We start from the raw sequence: 12,948 nt of genomic DNA, 5'->3' as shown, positions 1-12,948 counted from the left end.
ACTTAACCAAGGAACTGAAACATCCATACACAAAAAACTGTAAGATACTGGTGAAAGAAATTGAAGAAAAACAAATAAGTGGGAAAATTTACTCTTCATAAATGAGAAGAGTAAATATTGTTAAAATGTCCACTCAATTCAATTCTTATCAAAATTTCAATAGCATGTCTCACAAAATTTTTTAAAAATCCTAAAATTCTCTTGAAATATCAACAGACTCCTAAAAAAAAAAAAAAAAAAAAAAAAAAAAAGACTCCTAATAGCCAAAAGCATCACACTTCCTTATTCGAAACTGCATTACAAATTGCACTACAAAAGGTACTGCATCTATAATAATCAGAACAGTATGGTACCTAGAGGGTAACAGGCAGGAAGGCCAGGGGTCTCCAAACAGAGGAAACAGGCTGCAAGTGTCTTTTAAAATTTTGTGTTGCTATGCCCACACCTGATTCCACCTTAAGTTAACTTTTCTCAAACCTTGAGCTAACCAATTCGTTTTTCTTATTGAAATGTTTTTCTTAAACTATGTTAATGAAACTATGTATTTGCTTTGGAATTTGCCTTTCTTCAAAATGGTTCCACCTAAGACTAACTTTTTTTTCTTTTCTCAAACCTTGGGCTGGTAATAGCTCAACAAATCAGTATTCATATCAATTGTTTCATGATTGGGGGATGACACACCTCATGCCATCCTAACTCAAAAATGCATATTGTGGGAGAGGGGCCTGGTGAAACCCTCAGCCTTGAGGTGTCTCTCTCATCTGAACAACAGCTTTCTAACCAGTCCATCCTAAAGGAGATGGACAGGATGGGTGTTCATTGGAAGGACTGATGCTGAAGCTGAAACTCCAGTACTTTGGCCACCTCATGCGAAGAGTTGACTCATTGGAAAAGACTCTGGTGCTGGGAGGGATTGGGGGCAGGAGGAGAAGGAGACGACAGAAGATGAGATGGCTGGATGGCATCACCAACTCGACGGGCATGAGTTTGAGTAAACTCCGGGAGTTGGTGATGGACAGGGAGGCCTGGCATGCTGCGATTCATGGGGTCGCAACGAGTCGGACACGACTGAGCAACTGAACTGAACTGAACAGACATAAAGCAGCTTGCTAAAACTAGCAAAGGGGGCACTCTCCGTCCCCCTCCTGGTGTCTGTGTCAGAAGCTGTCTCTGTCGCTTTTCATACTTTAATAAAACTCTGCTACACAAAAGCTCTTGAATGATCAAGCCTGGTCCCTGGTCCTGAAATTAAATCTTCTTCAGAGATCACGAATCCGACATCATTCACCGTAAACTATCAGTACTGGCATGAAAACAAATGCATAGATGAATGGAACAAAATACAGAATCCAGAAATAAACGGTGGGGGAAATGAGGAGATGTTGGTCAAAGGGAACAGTTGTAAGAGGAAAACTTCAGATCTAAAGTGCAACATGGTGACTATAGTTAACTGTATTGTATTCTATACTTGAAAATAGAAATAAGAATAGATTATAAACATTTTTCCATAACAAAAAAATGATAATTATGTGAAGTAACGGATGTGTTCAATGATCTTATTGTGGTGAGCATTTTACAATACATACAAACATCAAATCACCATAGTGTACAACTAAATTTATACAAGATGGCTTCCCTGGTGGCTCAGAGGTAAAGAATCTGCCTGCAATTCAGGAGACCTGGGTTCGATCCCTGGGTCAGGAAGATTCCTGGAGAAGGAAAAGGCAACCCACGCCAGTATTTTTGCCTGGGAAATCCCAAGGACAGAGGAGCCTGGAGGTCTACAGTCCATGTGGTCGCAAAGAATTGGACATGACTTAGTGACTGCATGACGACAGAACAAACTTAAAATGTTACGTGTCAATTACATCTCAATAAAGCTGGGAAAATAAAAATAAATACGTAAATTTATGCAAACAGTAAACTGGTAAGCCATTATGTGTCAATACAGAAAGCAGTCCAATGTACACTGCTAAGTGAAAATTAGCAAGACACAGATCTGTAAGTTTTTACATCACTTTTTGTTTTTAAAAAGACATTGATAGATATTTGTAGATGCATATAAAATACATTGGTCAAAAAATTGTTAGGATTGGTTACTCATGGGAAGAAGGAACATACAGACAGGGGCGGGGAATTTATCTATTTCACTGTAAAATCTCTGAAATGTTTAAAAATTCTCAAATAGAAGAATATATTATTGCTTGTTTAATGGTATCTTATAAAGTTAAATAGATTTCCTACAAATTTAAATAGATTTACTCTACAATGCAGCAATTCCACTCAACTACCCTTTTACCCAAGATAATTAAATATCCAAGGACATCTGTGATAGCTTTGATAGTAACAGAAACTGGAAACCTAAATGTCCGTCTCTAGAAAAATAAACTTTTAAAAAATATTGAGTAGTTATATAATAGTATAATGCTGAGTAGTAAAAACAATGAGCTAGTAATACCCGGAGTAACACTGGTGAAACTCAAAAGTACATAGAACAAAAATAATCATAAAAAAGGGTATTATATAATTCCATTGTTATAAGGCCTAAAAAAAGAGAAAACTAAACTCTTATATATCAAGATAGTGGTTATCTCCAGAAGGTGAGAAACTTTCAGGGGTGATGAATATATCTTCTATCTAAAATGGGGGGGTGTACACATTTATTGAAATGCATTAAATTATTAATTTAGCATTTGTGCATTTCACTGTATGTAAATTATAAGATAAAAATAGATTATTTGACTCTAATAGTAGTAAAATACTTTGATAGATTATACAGATATAAGGGCTTCCCTGGTAAAGTATCCACCCACAATGTGGGAGACCTGGGTTCAATCCCTGGGTTGAGAAGATCCCCTGGAGAAGGGAATGACTACCCACTTCAGTATTCTGGCCTGGAGAATTCCATGGACTATGTAATACCAAGAAGTCTCAAAGAGTCAGACCTGACTGAGCGACTTTCACTTTCACTTTTACAGCTATAAATAAATATTTATGCTAATATTTAATAATAGAATATTTATGTACCAAATCCCACTAAAAATAAAAACAAAGCAGAAGTGTATTTACAGCAAGAATATGCAAAACATTAAAGCAATTTCAGCTGTTGAAATAGTATAAAAATGATAAAATGTAGTGCTATGAAAGTATTAATAACTACCTTGAATGCTTTAAATTTTTCCAAAAAAACAGCCAAGCAAAAATTAAATTAATAACAGAAAAAATTATAAATAAACTATACACATTTTCCCCTGAGAAAGAGAACTTGACATGACCAAATTTTGAAGGAATCTAGAACTTGAGCTAAATAATATTGAAAGTTACTATTTTACAGTTCAAGCTAGAGTTAATAAAGAAATATTTATGTGTGTGCAATAATACACCAACATTATATTTAAAAAATAGTGCAATTTTTAGCACAAACAAAATTTAGAGAAAAAATACAAGGTGAGATTTTCACTCTTCATCATTAATCTATGGCATACACAGTTTAGAATAATGAAATTATACATAGAATTAGATGAATGCAATATGACAAAATTTATATATGTACTATGAATTCCATACAGATGTGGAATAACTGATTTTAAAGGTAATATTTTTCAACATACTAATTAAATCAGGATGCATCTTAAAATTCAAGGTAAGTCCTAGTTTAACTGACTGCTTTTTATTTCTTAGGCACTTATAAAATAATGGTGAATTGTACAATTAAAAGCATCTAATAGTCTATGAAACAGAATTTCACGGCATCTTGAATGAATGTACCATAACTTACTAAACCAATAAAGATGGAAAGATCTCAATAAAATGAGATTGACAAATATTTATTGAGCATGTACTTGATAATCAACTGCAATATATTAGTTTAATTATTTATTATAAGGCACATTCATTTCCATTTTACACATGAGTAAAATATGCCCAGGAATGTAGTGAACAAAACCAGGTTAACAAAGTTAATAACTGATGAAATGAAGATTAAAACTTAACTAGTCACAAAGTTTTTTCAATTATATAACATTTTTCAAATTCTGTTCAAAATATATAATTCATATATATGTATAACTGAATCACTTTGCTGTACATCTGAAACTAACACATTTTTAATCACCTATATTCTAATATAAAATAAAAAGTTAAATATATATATATAAAATCCAATGATACTCTATAATATAAAATAAAAAGTTAAATTATAGATGCATATATATATTCCAATGATACTCTAATAAGTATATAAAGAAAAGATTCTATGATCAAATAACATGGTTTAAGCAAGTATCTTCACTATAGAACATTTCAGGACTTTCAATGTTAGCGCTCAAAAAAAATTTCCAAGTAAAAGGCAAATTATATATAATTTTCCAGCTTTATTTTACCTCAGAATCAGTTTTTTCCTTAAGCATAACGTATAATTTATATACAGCAAGACCCTTTTTGAGGAATATCCTAAAGCACATTATCTCTCAAATTTTGGAGGAAACAAATTTAAGAGGGGATTAAAATTGTTAAGCCAGAAAAATTTCTCTCATATAATATAAGATTCAATATAAAATAATGGGGTACAGTACTCATACTTCTTGGAATGGCAGGATAGGTTTATTAAATCAATTTTTCCATATATCATGATGATATATGTCATGTCTTTTTAATTATGATCATTAAATAAACACATGAGAGAAAAGTTGAACAAGACAGAAAACACTAGGAAAAAAATCAAAGGAGATAGGAACCTAGAATTTTCTCTGGAGCACCAGAGCATAAAAATGACAATTACATAAAGGTCATTTGCAGTTCCTGAAAACCTTGGACTGGGTCCAAAGATGTTTGATGACATATAAGTGACAGAAACTAATAAAGTCTAGTCTCAAGAATTCTTAATTTAAAGTTCTATGAACAGAATATCCATGAGCTTGGATAAGAAAATTTTTTTTCTTTATTTTCAAATACTCTTGTACTTCTTATAAAGTACTTTTTGTATTTTTTACAATACACTAAAAATATATTCTCAAAACAGAGAGTGTAAGCTTCAACAGACTTCAAAGGGCCTATAGCACAAAAAACCGTTAAACTTCTTAACTTCCAACTAAACTGTAAAATTCACACTGACTTTGGACAGCAAAGGGCTACCAGTCTCAGAGTAAATGTAAACCAGAAATAAACAGAAACATAAACCACCTCAACAACCTTTAAAAGAACTCAAAGAGCTAGAGTGAAATGTTCTCTATGTTGAGTATACACTGAAAAGAAAGCAAAAACAAAAAATCTCATCCCTGTGACTTTGGGCGGTCCTCACTTGAAGATTAGATTTTCTTCATTGGAAAGTCAATGGAACTCTCAAGTCATGAATATTTTTTAAGTTTGGACCATATCAGTAGAGCTCTAGGTTCCTGGCAGATGCAAAAGCAAATGTAATGCAGAAGAAATCATCTATTTCTTAGGCTTCATGAAATGCCCAGAAATAATTTTCCAAGAACAATAATTACTATAGAGTCAAAAGTAATCAACTACAAAAGAATAGTACACATCACAACTCAAATAACACAAAAAATCAATATGAGGTGGACTGAAACCTAAATGTGAAAGTCAAAACCCAAAAATGTTGAGACAGAATGTGGATGGATATCTGCATAATCTCAGGGTAGAGACTGTCTTAATAACATATAAAAAGAAACAGACATATAAAGAAGAAAAAAGACATATAGATAAAAAAATATAGAAAGAAATAACAAATAAAAAGCTTGAAAAAATAAAACTTTTGTCCATCAAAAGGCGATACTAAATAATAAGTAAATTAAAAATACAAGGAACAAGTATAAGAGAATATTAGCTACATACAATTGATTTCAGGCTATTATTCTCATTAAATTAAGAACTCTTACAAATCAAGAAAAGAAAAGATGTGACTCATTAGAAAATCAGAAAAAAAGACACAAAGAGTCAATTTCGAAAAAATAAAAACAAAATGTCCAAAAGCACATAAAAAAATTCAACTTCATAGCAGACAGGAAAATTCAAATTAAAATCACAATTAGATACACTTAAGTAATATGAAAATGGCCAATGATTTAAAAGTGTAGTAATATCAAGTGGTAGAAAGAAAATGGAGCAACTGGAACATTCCTACACTGCCATGGCATTGGAAATTAGCAACTGTATTATTCAATAAAGTCAGCGACACACACACCATGTACCTATCAGTTCTATTAGTAAATATATCTTAGTCACACAGAATATGTGTACAAGGATGTTTCCAGAGCACTGTTTGAAATAAATAAAAATTTTTCAGGCAAGAATCCTGCAGTGGATTGCCATTTCCTCCTTGATGGGATCTTTGCAACCTAAGGATTAGACCCAGGGATCAGACCCACATCTCCTGCATCTTTTGCAGTGGAGGCAGATTCTTTACTGCTCAGCTATTCATGCTTATAAAAATTATCAAATCACCATCAGAAGGTTCAAACAAGAGTAAATTAAAAAATTAAATAAGCATATAAAAATTATTTTTTCTCTTAGATAATAAAAATGTAAATTAGAGCAACTTTTAAATTAGAGCAATTTTAAATTTATATTAGATAAATTGTGGCAAGAATACACAGAACTATGCCAAAAAAGATCTCTATGACCCAGAAAACCACGATGGTGTGATTACTCACCTAGAGCCAGACATCCTGGAATGCTAAGTCAAGTGAGCCTTAGGAAGCATCACTACGAACAAAGTTAGTGGAGGTGTGGAATTCAAGTTCAGCTATTTCAAATCCTAAAAGATGATGCTGTGAAAGTGCTGCACTCAAAATGCCAGCAAATTTGGAAAACTCAGCAGTGGCCACAGAATGGAAAAGGTCAGTTTTCATTCCAATCCCCAAAAAAAGACAATGCCAAAGCATGTTCAAACTACTGCACAATTGCACTCAATTCACACACTAGCAAAATAATGCTCAAAATTCTCCAAGTTAGGCTTCAACAGTACATGAATTGTGAACTTCCAGATGGTCAAGCTGAATTTAGAAAAGGCAGAGAAACAAGAGATCAAATTGCCAACATCCATTGGATCACAGAAAAAGCAAGAGAAATCCAGAAAGTATCTACTTTTGCTTTATTGACTACGCCAAAGCCTTTGACTACCTAGATCACAAAAAACTGTGGAAAACTCTTCAAGAGATGGGAATACCAGACCACCTGACCTGCCTCCTGAGAAATCTGCATGCAGGTCAGTTAGAACTGGACATGGAACAACAGACTGGTTCCAAATAGGGAAAGGAGTATGTCAAGGCTGTATACTGTCACCCTGCTTTTTTAACTTATATGCAGAGTACATCATGAGAAACGCTGGGCTGGATGAAGCACAAGCTTGAATCAAGACTGCTGGGAAAAATATCAATAATGTCAGATATACAGATGACACCACCCTTATGGAAGAAATTGAAGAAGTACAAAAAGCCTCTTGATGAAAGTGAAAGAGGAGAGTGAAAAAGTTGGCCTAAAACTCAACATTCAGAAAACTAAGATCATGGCATCCAGTCCCATCACTTCATGACAAATAGATGGGGATACAATGGAAACAGTGAGAGACTATTTTTCTTGGCTCCAAAATCACTACAGATGGTGACTGCAGCCATGAAATTAAAAGACGCTTACTCCTTGGAGGAAAAGTTTGACCAACCTAGATAGCATATTAAAAAACAGCGACATTACTTTACCAACAAAGTTCCATCTAGTCAAAGCTATGGTTTTTCCATTAGTCATGTATGGATGTGAGTTTGGACTATAAAGAAAGCTGAGAGGTGAAGAATTGATGCTTTTGAACTGTGGTGTTGGAGAAGACTCTTGGGAATCTCTTGGACTGAAAGGAGATCCAACCTGTCAATCCTAAAGGAGATCAGTCCTGAATATTCATTGGAAGGACTGTTGCTGAAGCAGAAACTCCAATACTTTGGCCACCTGATGCGAAGAACTGATTCATTGGAGAAGACCCTGATGCTGGGAAAGATTGAAGGCGGGAGAAAGGGACAACAGAGGATGAGATGGTTGGATGGAATCACCGACGCAATGGACATTAGTTTGAGTTGGCTCAGGAGTTGGTGATAGACCGGGAAGCCTGAAATGCTGAAGTCCATGGGTTGAAAAAAGTCAGACACAACTAAGCAATTTACCTTAACTGAACTGAACTATATAATAATGATTAGATATGATGTGGTATGTTGTGGCAATACTGATATACCCACACTGTTAATAATTTGATACATTTGTGGAAAACAGTATATGTGGTTCTTTGAAAAGATTAACAAAACTGACAAACTTTAGCCTAACTAACCAAGGGAACAAAAAAGTCAACACTCAAAGTACTAAAAGCTAGAATGAAAGAAGGATATTACTATCTTAGCAAGTAGTTTATAAGAGAATACTATAAACAAGACTCTGCCAATTAATTCAATAATCTAAATGAAATGAACAAATTCCTAGAAAGCCACAAATACCAAGAGTCAAGGAAAAATAAAAAGTCTGAATAGAACTATAACAAGAAACTAAAACAATAACAGAAAAAAATTCTCCCACAAAGAAAAAATCCTTGAATACAAGGCTTCATTGGTGAACATCATCAAATATTTAAAGACTGTTTCACTAAAACTTCATAAATTCTGCCAAAAGAATGAAAGAGGAACAAACATCTGCTAAATATATATATATATATATATATATATATATATATATATATATATATATGAGCTCCATATAACCCTGACAGCAAAACTAGACAAATACACTACAAGAAAATAAGAATATACAAAAAATAATTCCTTAGAAATATAAATCCTCACAACAAACTACCAAACCTAGTCTAGAGGCATGTTAAAAGAGTTTATACATCATGTCCAAGTGAGAAGTAGTCCAGAAATATTTCAACACGTAAAAATCAAGCACTGCAATATAGATACTAATATTAATAAAAGGAAGAAACCAACACATTTCAATAGATGCAGAAAAATTTTGACAAAGTTTAAACTGACTCTTGATTAAAAAAAAAAAACACTCAACAAAATAGTAAGAGTAGAAAACTTGCTCAACATGATTTTTTTACCTTGTAAAAAATCCATATCTAACATAAGATATTACAGTAAAGAATGAAGTTTCTTTCCCCTAAGACTAGGAAAAAGACAATCGTATCTATACTCTTCCAGTTTTATTCAACACTGTTCTGCAGGTTTGAGTGAGTCATTAGGAAAGAAAGTGAAATAAAAAGTATACAAGAAACAATAAAAGCATCAAAAAAAATATTTAGGAAGAAAATTAACAAAATAAGTGCAAGGCTCATTTGGCTTAAGTTTCACTAGAATCTACAAAATAGTGAAAAAAATAAATATGTAAATTAATAGAAAAATACTTTGCATTAGTGGATTATAAGACATAATTTTTTGAAGACATCAAAACTCTTCAAAATGATCTACTGGTTCAATGCAACTTCTACCAAATTTCAATAGCCCTTTCTCCCCAGAAATTCTCAAACTGACCCTAATATTAACATGGAAATGCAAGGGACCCAGTTTAGTTGAATTAATCTTGAAAAAGAAGAGCAAACTTGGAGGGATCATACTTCCTGATTTCAAAAATTACTACAAATCTATAATAATCAGCCAGTGTGGTATTGTCATAAAGACAAACATGTAGCTCAATGGAATAGAATTGAGATTCCTGATATAAACCCATAGTTACAGTCAGTTGATTTTTACAAGCATACCAAGACTATTCAGTGAGGAAAGAACAGTCATTTTTCAACAGTCAGTACTGGGTAAATGAATGCAAAAGAATGAATTTTGACTCCTACCTCAAACCATGTACAAAAATTAACTCAAAATGGATTATAAACTTAACTACAAAACTATAACTCTTATAAGAAAACATAGGCATGAATATATGTGAAAAGGAGGAGTAAATATATGTTACCTTGGATATGACATCAAAGGGACAATTTAAAAATTTATATATATCATGAAAATAAAAATTTTGTGCTGCAAAGGGTACTATCAAGAAAGCGAAAACATTAACTGAATCACTTTGCTGTACACCTGAAACACTGTAAATCAACTACATGTCAATTTTTAAAAATTCATATAAAAACTCCAAAAAAGGAAAGTGAAAACACAACCCTCACTACAAGCAAAAACATTTGTAAATCATGTATCTAATAAAAGTCTAGCTTCTAAAAACTACAAAGAATTAGTATGACTCAATAGCAGAAAAATACTAACAACCCAATTTAAAAATGGGCAAAAGATATAGAGATTTTCTCCAAAGAAGATACACAAGTGGCAGCAGAGATATTTAAAGATCCTCATCATTAATTATTAGAGAAATGCAAATCAAAACCACACAAAGATGCCATTTCACACCCACTAAGATTGCTCTAATAAAGCTTAAAAAAAAACTAACAGAATAACAAGTGTAGACAAGGGGTAGAAAAACAGGAATCCTCATATATTGCTGTTTGGAGTGTAAAATATTGCAGCTGCTTTGGGGGAAAAAATTGGCAACTACTCAGAAGGCCAAACATCAAGTTACCAAATGACCCAATTCTATCCAATGCAAACAGAAGTGAAAACAGATGTCCATATAAAAAACTTGCACTTCAGTATTCATAACAACATTATTCATAACAGCCCCAAAGTGGAAATAATTCAAATATCCATCTACTGATGAATTTATAAAACAATATGTGGAATATTCATACAACGGAATATTATTCAGACACAAAAAAGAATCTTGACATAATTCTAATTTAAAAGAAGAAAAACAAAGCCAACTATTTCACCCATTCATTTATATGAACTCTCCGAAACAGCCTCCCATCCCTCCTCACCACACCCCCACCCACCAAATAAGTCCCTGCTGTGAAAGCAATTCTGTTACCTCTGAAATCCTGATTAAACCTCAGGAGAAAGGCCATCAAGCGTTAAGATTGACAAGTAGCACCCAGTTGTGCCCCTGAATCCCATAGGCGGAGCAGCCCTGCCTCTCGACGTTCTCGCGGTATCTTGAGAAATCTCGGCTGGACACTGCGGGCAATCATGGCGGAGCAGGTCCCGCTCCAGGAATATTCCAGGAAGTTGTGCAGCGGCGATGCCTTCCTTCAGGCCTCTGCGTTTGCACATCTCTGCCGCACCCTCCTGGGGTGCTGGTGTCGGCAAACACTCCTTTGGGCCGGACTGAAAGTGGTCACACAAACCCTCGGGAAGGGCTGGCCGCCCACCCCTGTGGGACCTCAGGTTGGCGGTGAGGCCGAAGGACGCTGACAGGCCTTCACGACAAATATGGGGGTGCAGGCCACCTGGGGCTGCTAGAAGATGCGGCCCCGCTTCTGTGTCAGCGGATACCGTGGATGCCACTGAACAGTTGCTCCTGACACCGGGTCCGTGAACCCGGGCTGGCAGTAGGCAGGCAGCGTACAGGCGGGCAGTGGGAGTGATCTGTATGGCACCCCTGGGCGGCATTACAAGGACCTCAAAGCGCATGTCCCGCGCGTTCTCCTGGCGCAGCGCCCCCTGGGACACCAGTCAACACGCCATACTTGATCTCCTTGAGGGACCGCACACTCCTGGTGATGTCCTTGAGGATGTCAGGCTGGTGCTGGCGGCCCCAAGCACCAGATTTTGCGATCCTCGGCCACGTCCCACTCGAACTTCTCTGTCAGGTAGCGCGTGGCTGCTTGGGCTGCTGGTGGCCGACACCTCTCTCTTGATGTCCACTGTCAGGCCATCGGGGAAGGACAACACTTTCATGTGCAGCCGGTTGTGCCTGTCGCAGTTCTTGAATAGGCAAAGCGCATTTGACTCTTTCGCCGACGACTTCACAGGACCAGTTGACCTGGTTGGATTTCTTGATAGGGGCTGCAGGTTCGGTCCTCTCAGCAGATCACTGGGTGCGGATCAACTGCACCCGCAAAGGCGTGTTCCCTGACTCTTCCATGCTGCATCACCCTTCGAGATCCAACTTGGCCTGTGGCTTAGGCTGCTCCTCCTGCCCGGCTTGGAGGGTTCAGCTGGGTTCTTGGATTACACAGCGAGCCTGACCATGGGCCGTACACTGAACTTCACCACGCACGTGTAGTGGGCACGCTCAAAGGAGGTTATGCTGCTTCACCAGGAACTAGTCAACACCCACCAGGCCCACGATGTTCCCACAAGGCAAGTAAATATGTGGTTGCCAGGGACTGGGTGGAGGGGGAACAGAGAGTGGCAGCTCTATAATGGTATAGGGGTGCTTTCGGGGTTATGAAAGTATACTGGAATTATAATGGCAAAAAGGGGCTTCCCAGGTGGCGCTAGTGCTAAAGAACGTGCCTGCCAATGCAGGAGATTTATGAGATGCAGATTCGATCCCCCGGAGAAGGAAATGGCTCCTAAGTTTAATGAAGAGCTGTAGTCCACGGACTCAGAGTGGACACGACTGAAGCAACATAGAATGCAGTGGTTGCAAAACCTTGTGATTATACTGAAAACACCAAATTGAAAGGAAGAGATGAATTTTTATGGTAGTGTGTGAATTATAACTCCGTTTTAAAGTTAAATACAAAATTACTTTTAACAGCACTGAACAAAGCTACATACTGAGAGAATCTGCGTATGCTGAGTCAGTCTTCATATGAGTTTGATTTGACATCCAGTTCTTTTTTTTTTATGGTTCCCTGGTGGCTCAGACGGTAAAGCGTCTGTCTACAATGCTGGAGACCGTGGTTCAATCCCTGGGTCGGGAAGATCTCCTGGAGAAGGAAATGTCAACCCACTCCAGTTTTCTTGCCTGGAAAATCCCATGGACGGAGGAGGCTGGTAGGCTACAGTCCATGGGGTTGCAGAGTCAGACACGACTGAGTGACTTCACTTTGACTTTCTATTATGTCTATGATGTGTGTGTTAGTCACTTAGTCTCTTTGCGACCCTATGGGCTGTAGCC

The 12,948-nt window shown here is 36.2% G+C and overlaps 1 protein-coding gene across 1 annotated transcript in view; it reads right to left on the bottom strand.

Moving 5' to 3' along the window:
• CCDC178 (coiled-coil domain containing 178) overlaps positions 1–11,510 on the bottom strand; it is a 356,491-nt gene extending 344,981 nt beyond the window's left edge. Inside the window, exon 1 of the mRNA XM_065934984.1 lies at positions 11,012–11,510. Within this exon, the coding sequence (XP_065791056.1) occupies positions 11,012–11,510 (499 nt within the window). The remainder of the gene's footprint in view (positions 1–11,011) is intronic.
• Between the last annotated feature and the right edge of the window lie 1,438 nt (positions 11,511–12,948).

This window comes from Muntiacus reevesi, chromosome 4 (genome assembly GCF_963930625.1).
Source record: "Muntiacus reevesi chromosome 4, mMunRee1.1, whole genome shotgun sequence".
Classification (NCBI taxonomy): Eukaryota; Metazoa; Chordata; class Mammalia; order Artiodactyla; family Cervidae; genus Muntiacus; species Muntiacus reevesi.
This window is presented reverse-complemented; position numbering and strand designations above follow the sequence as displayed.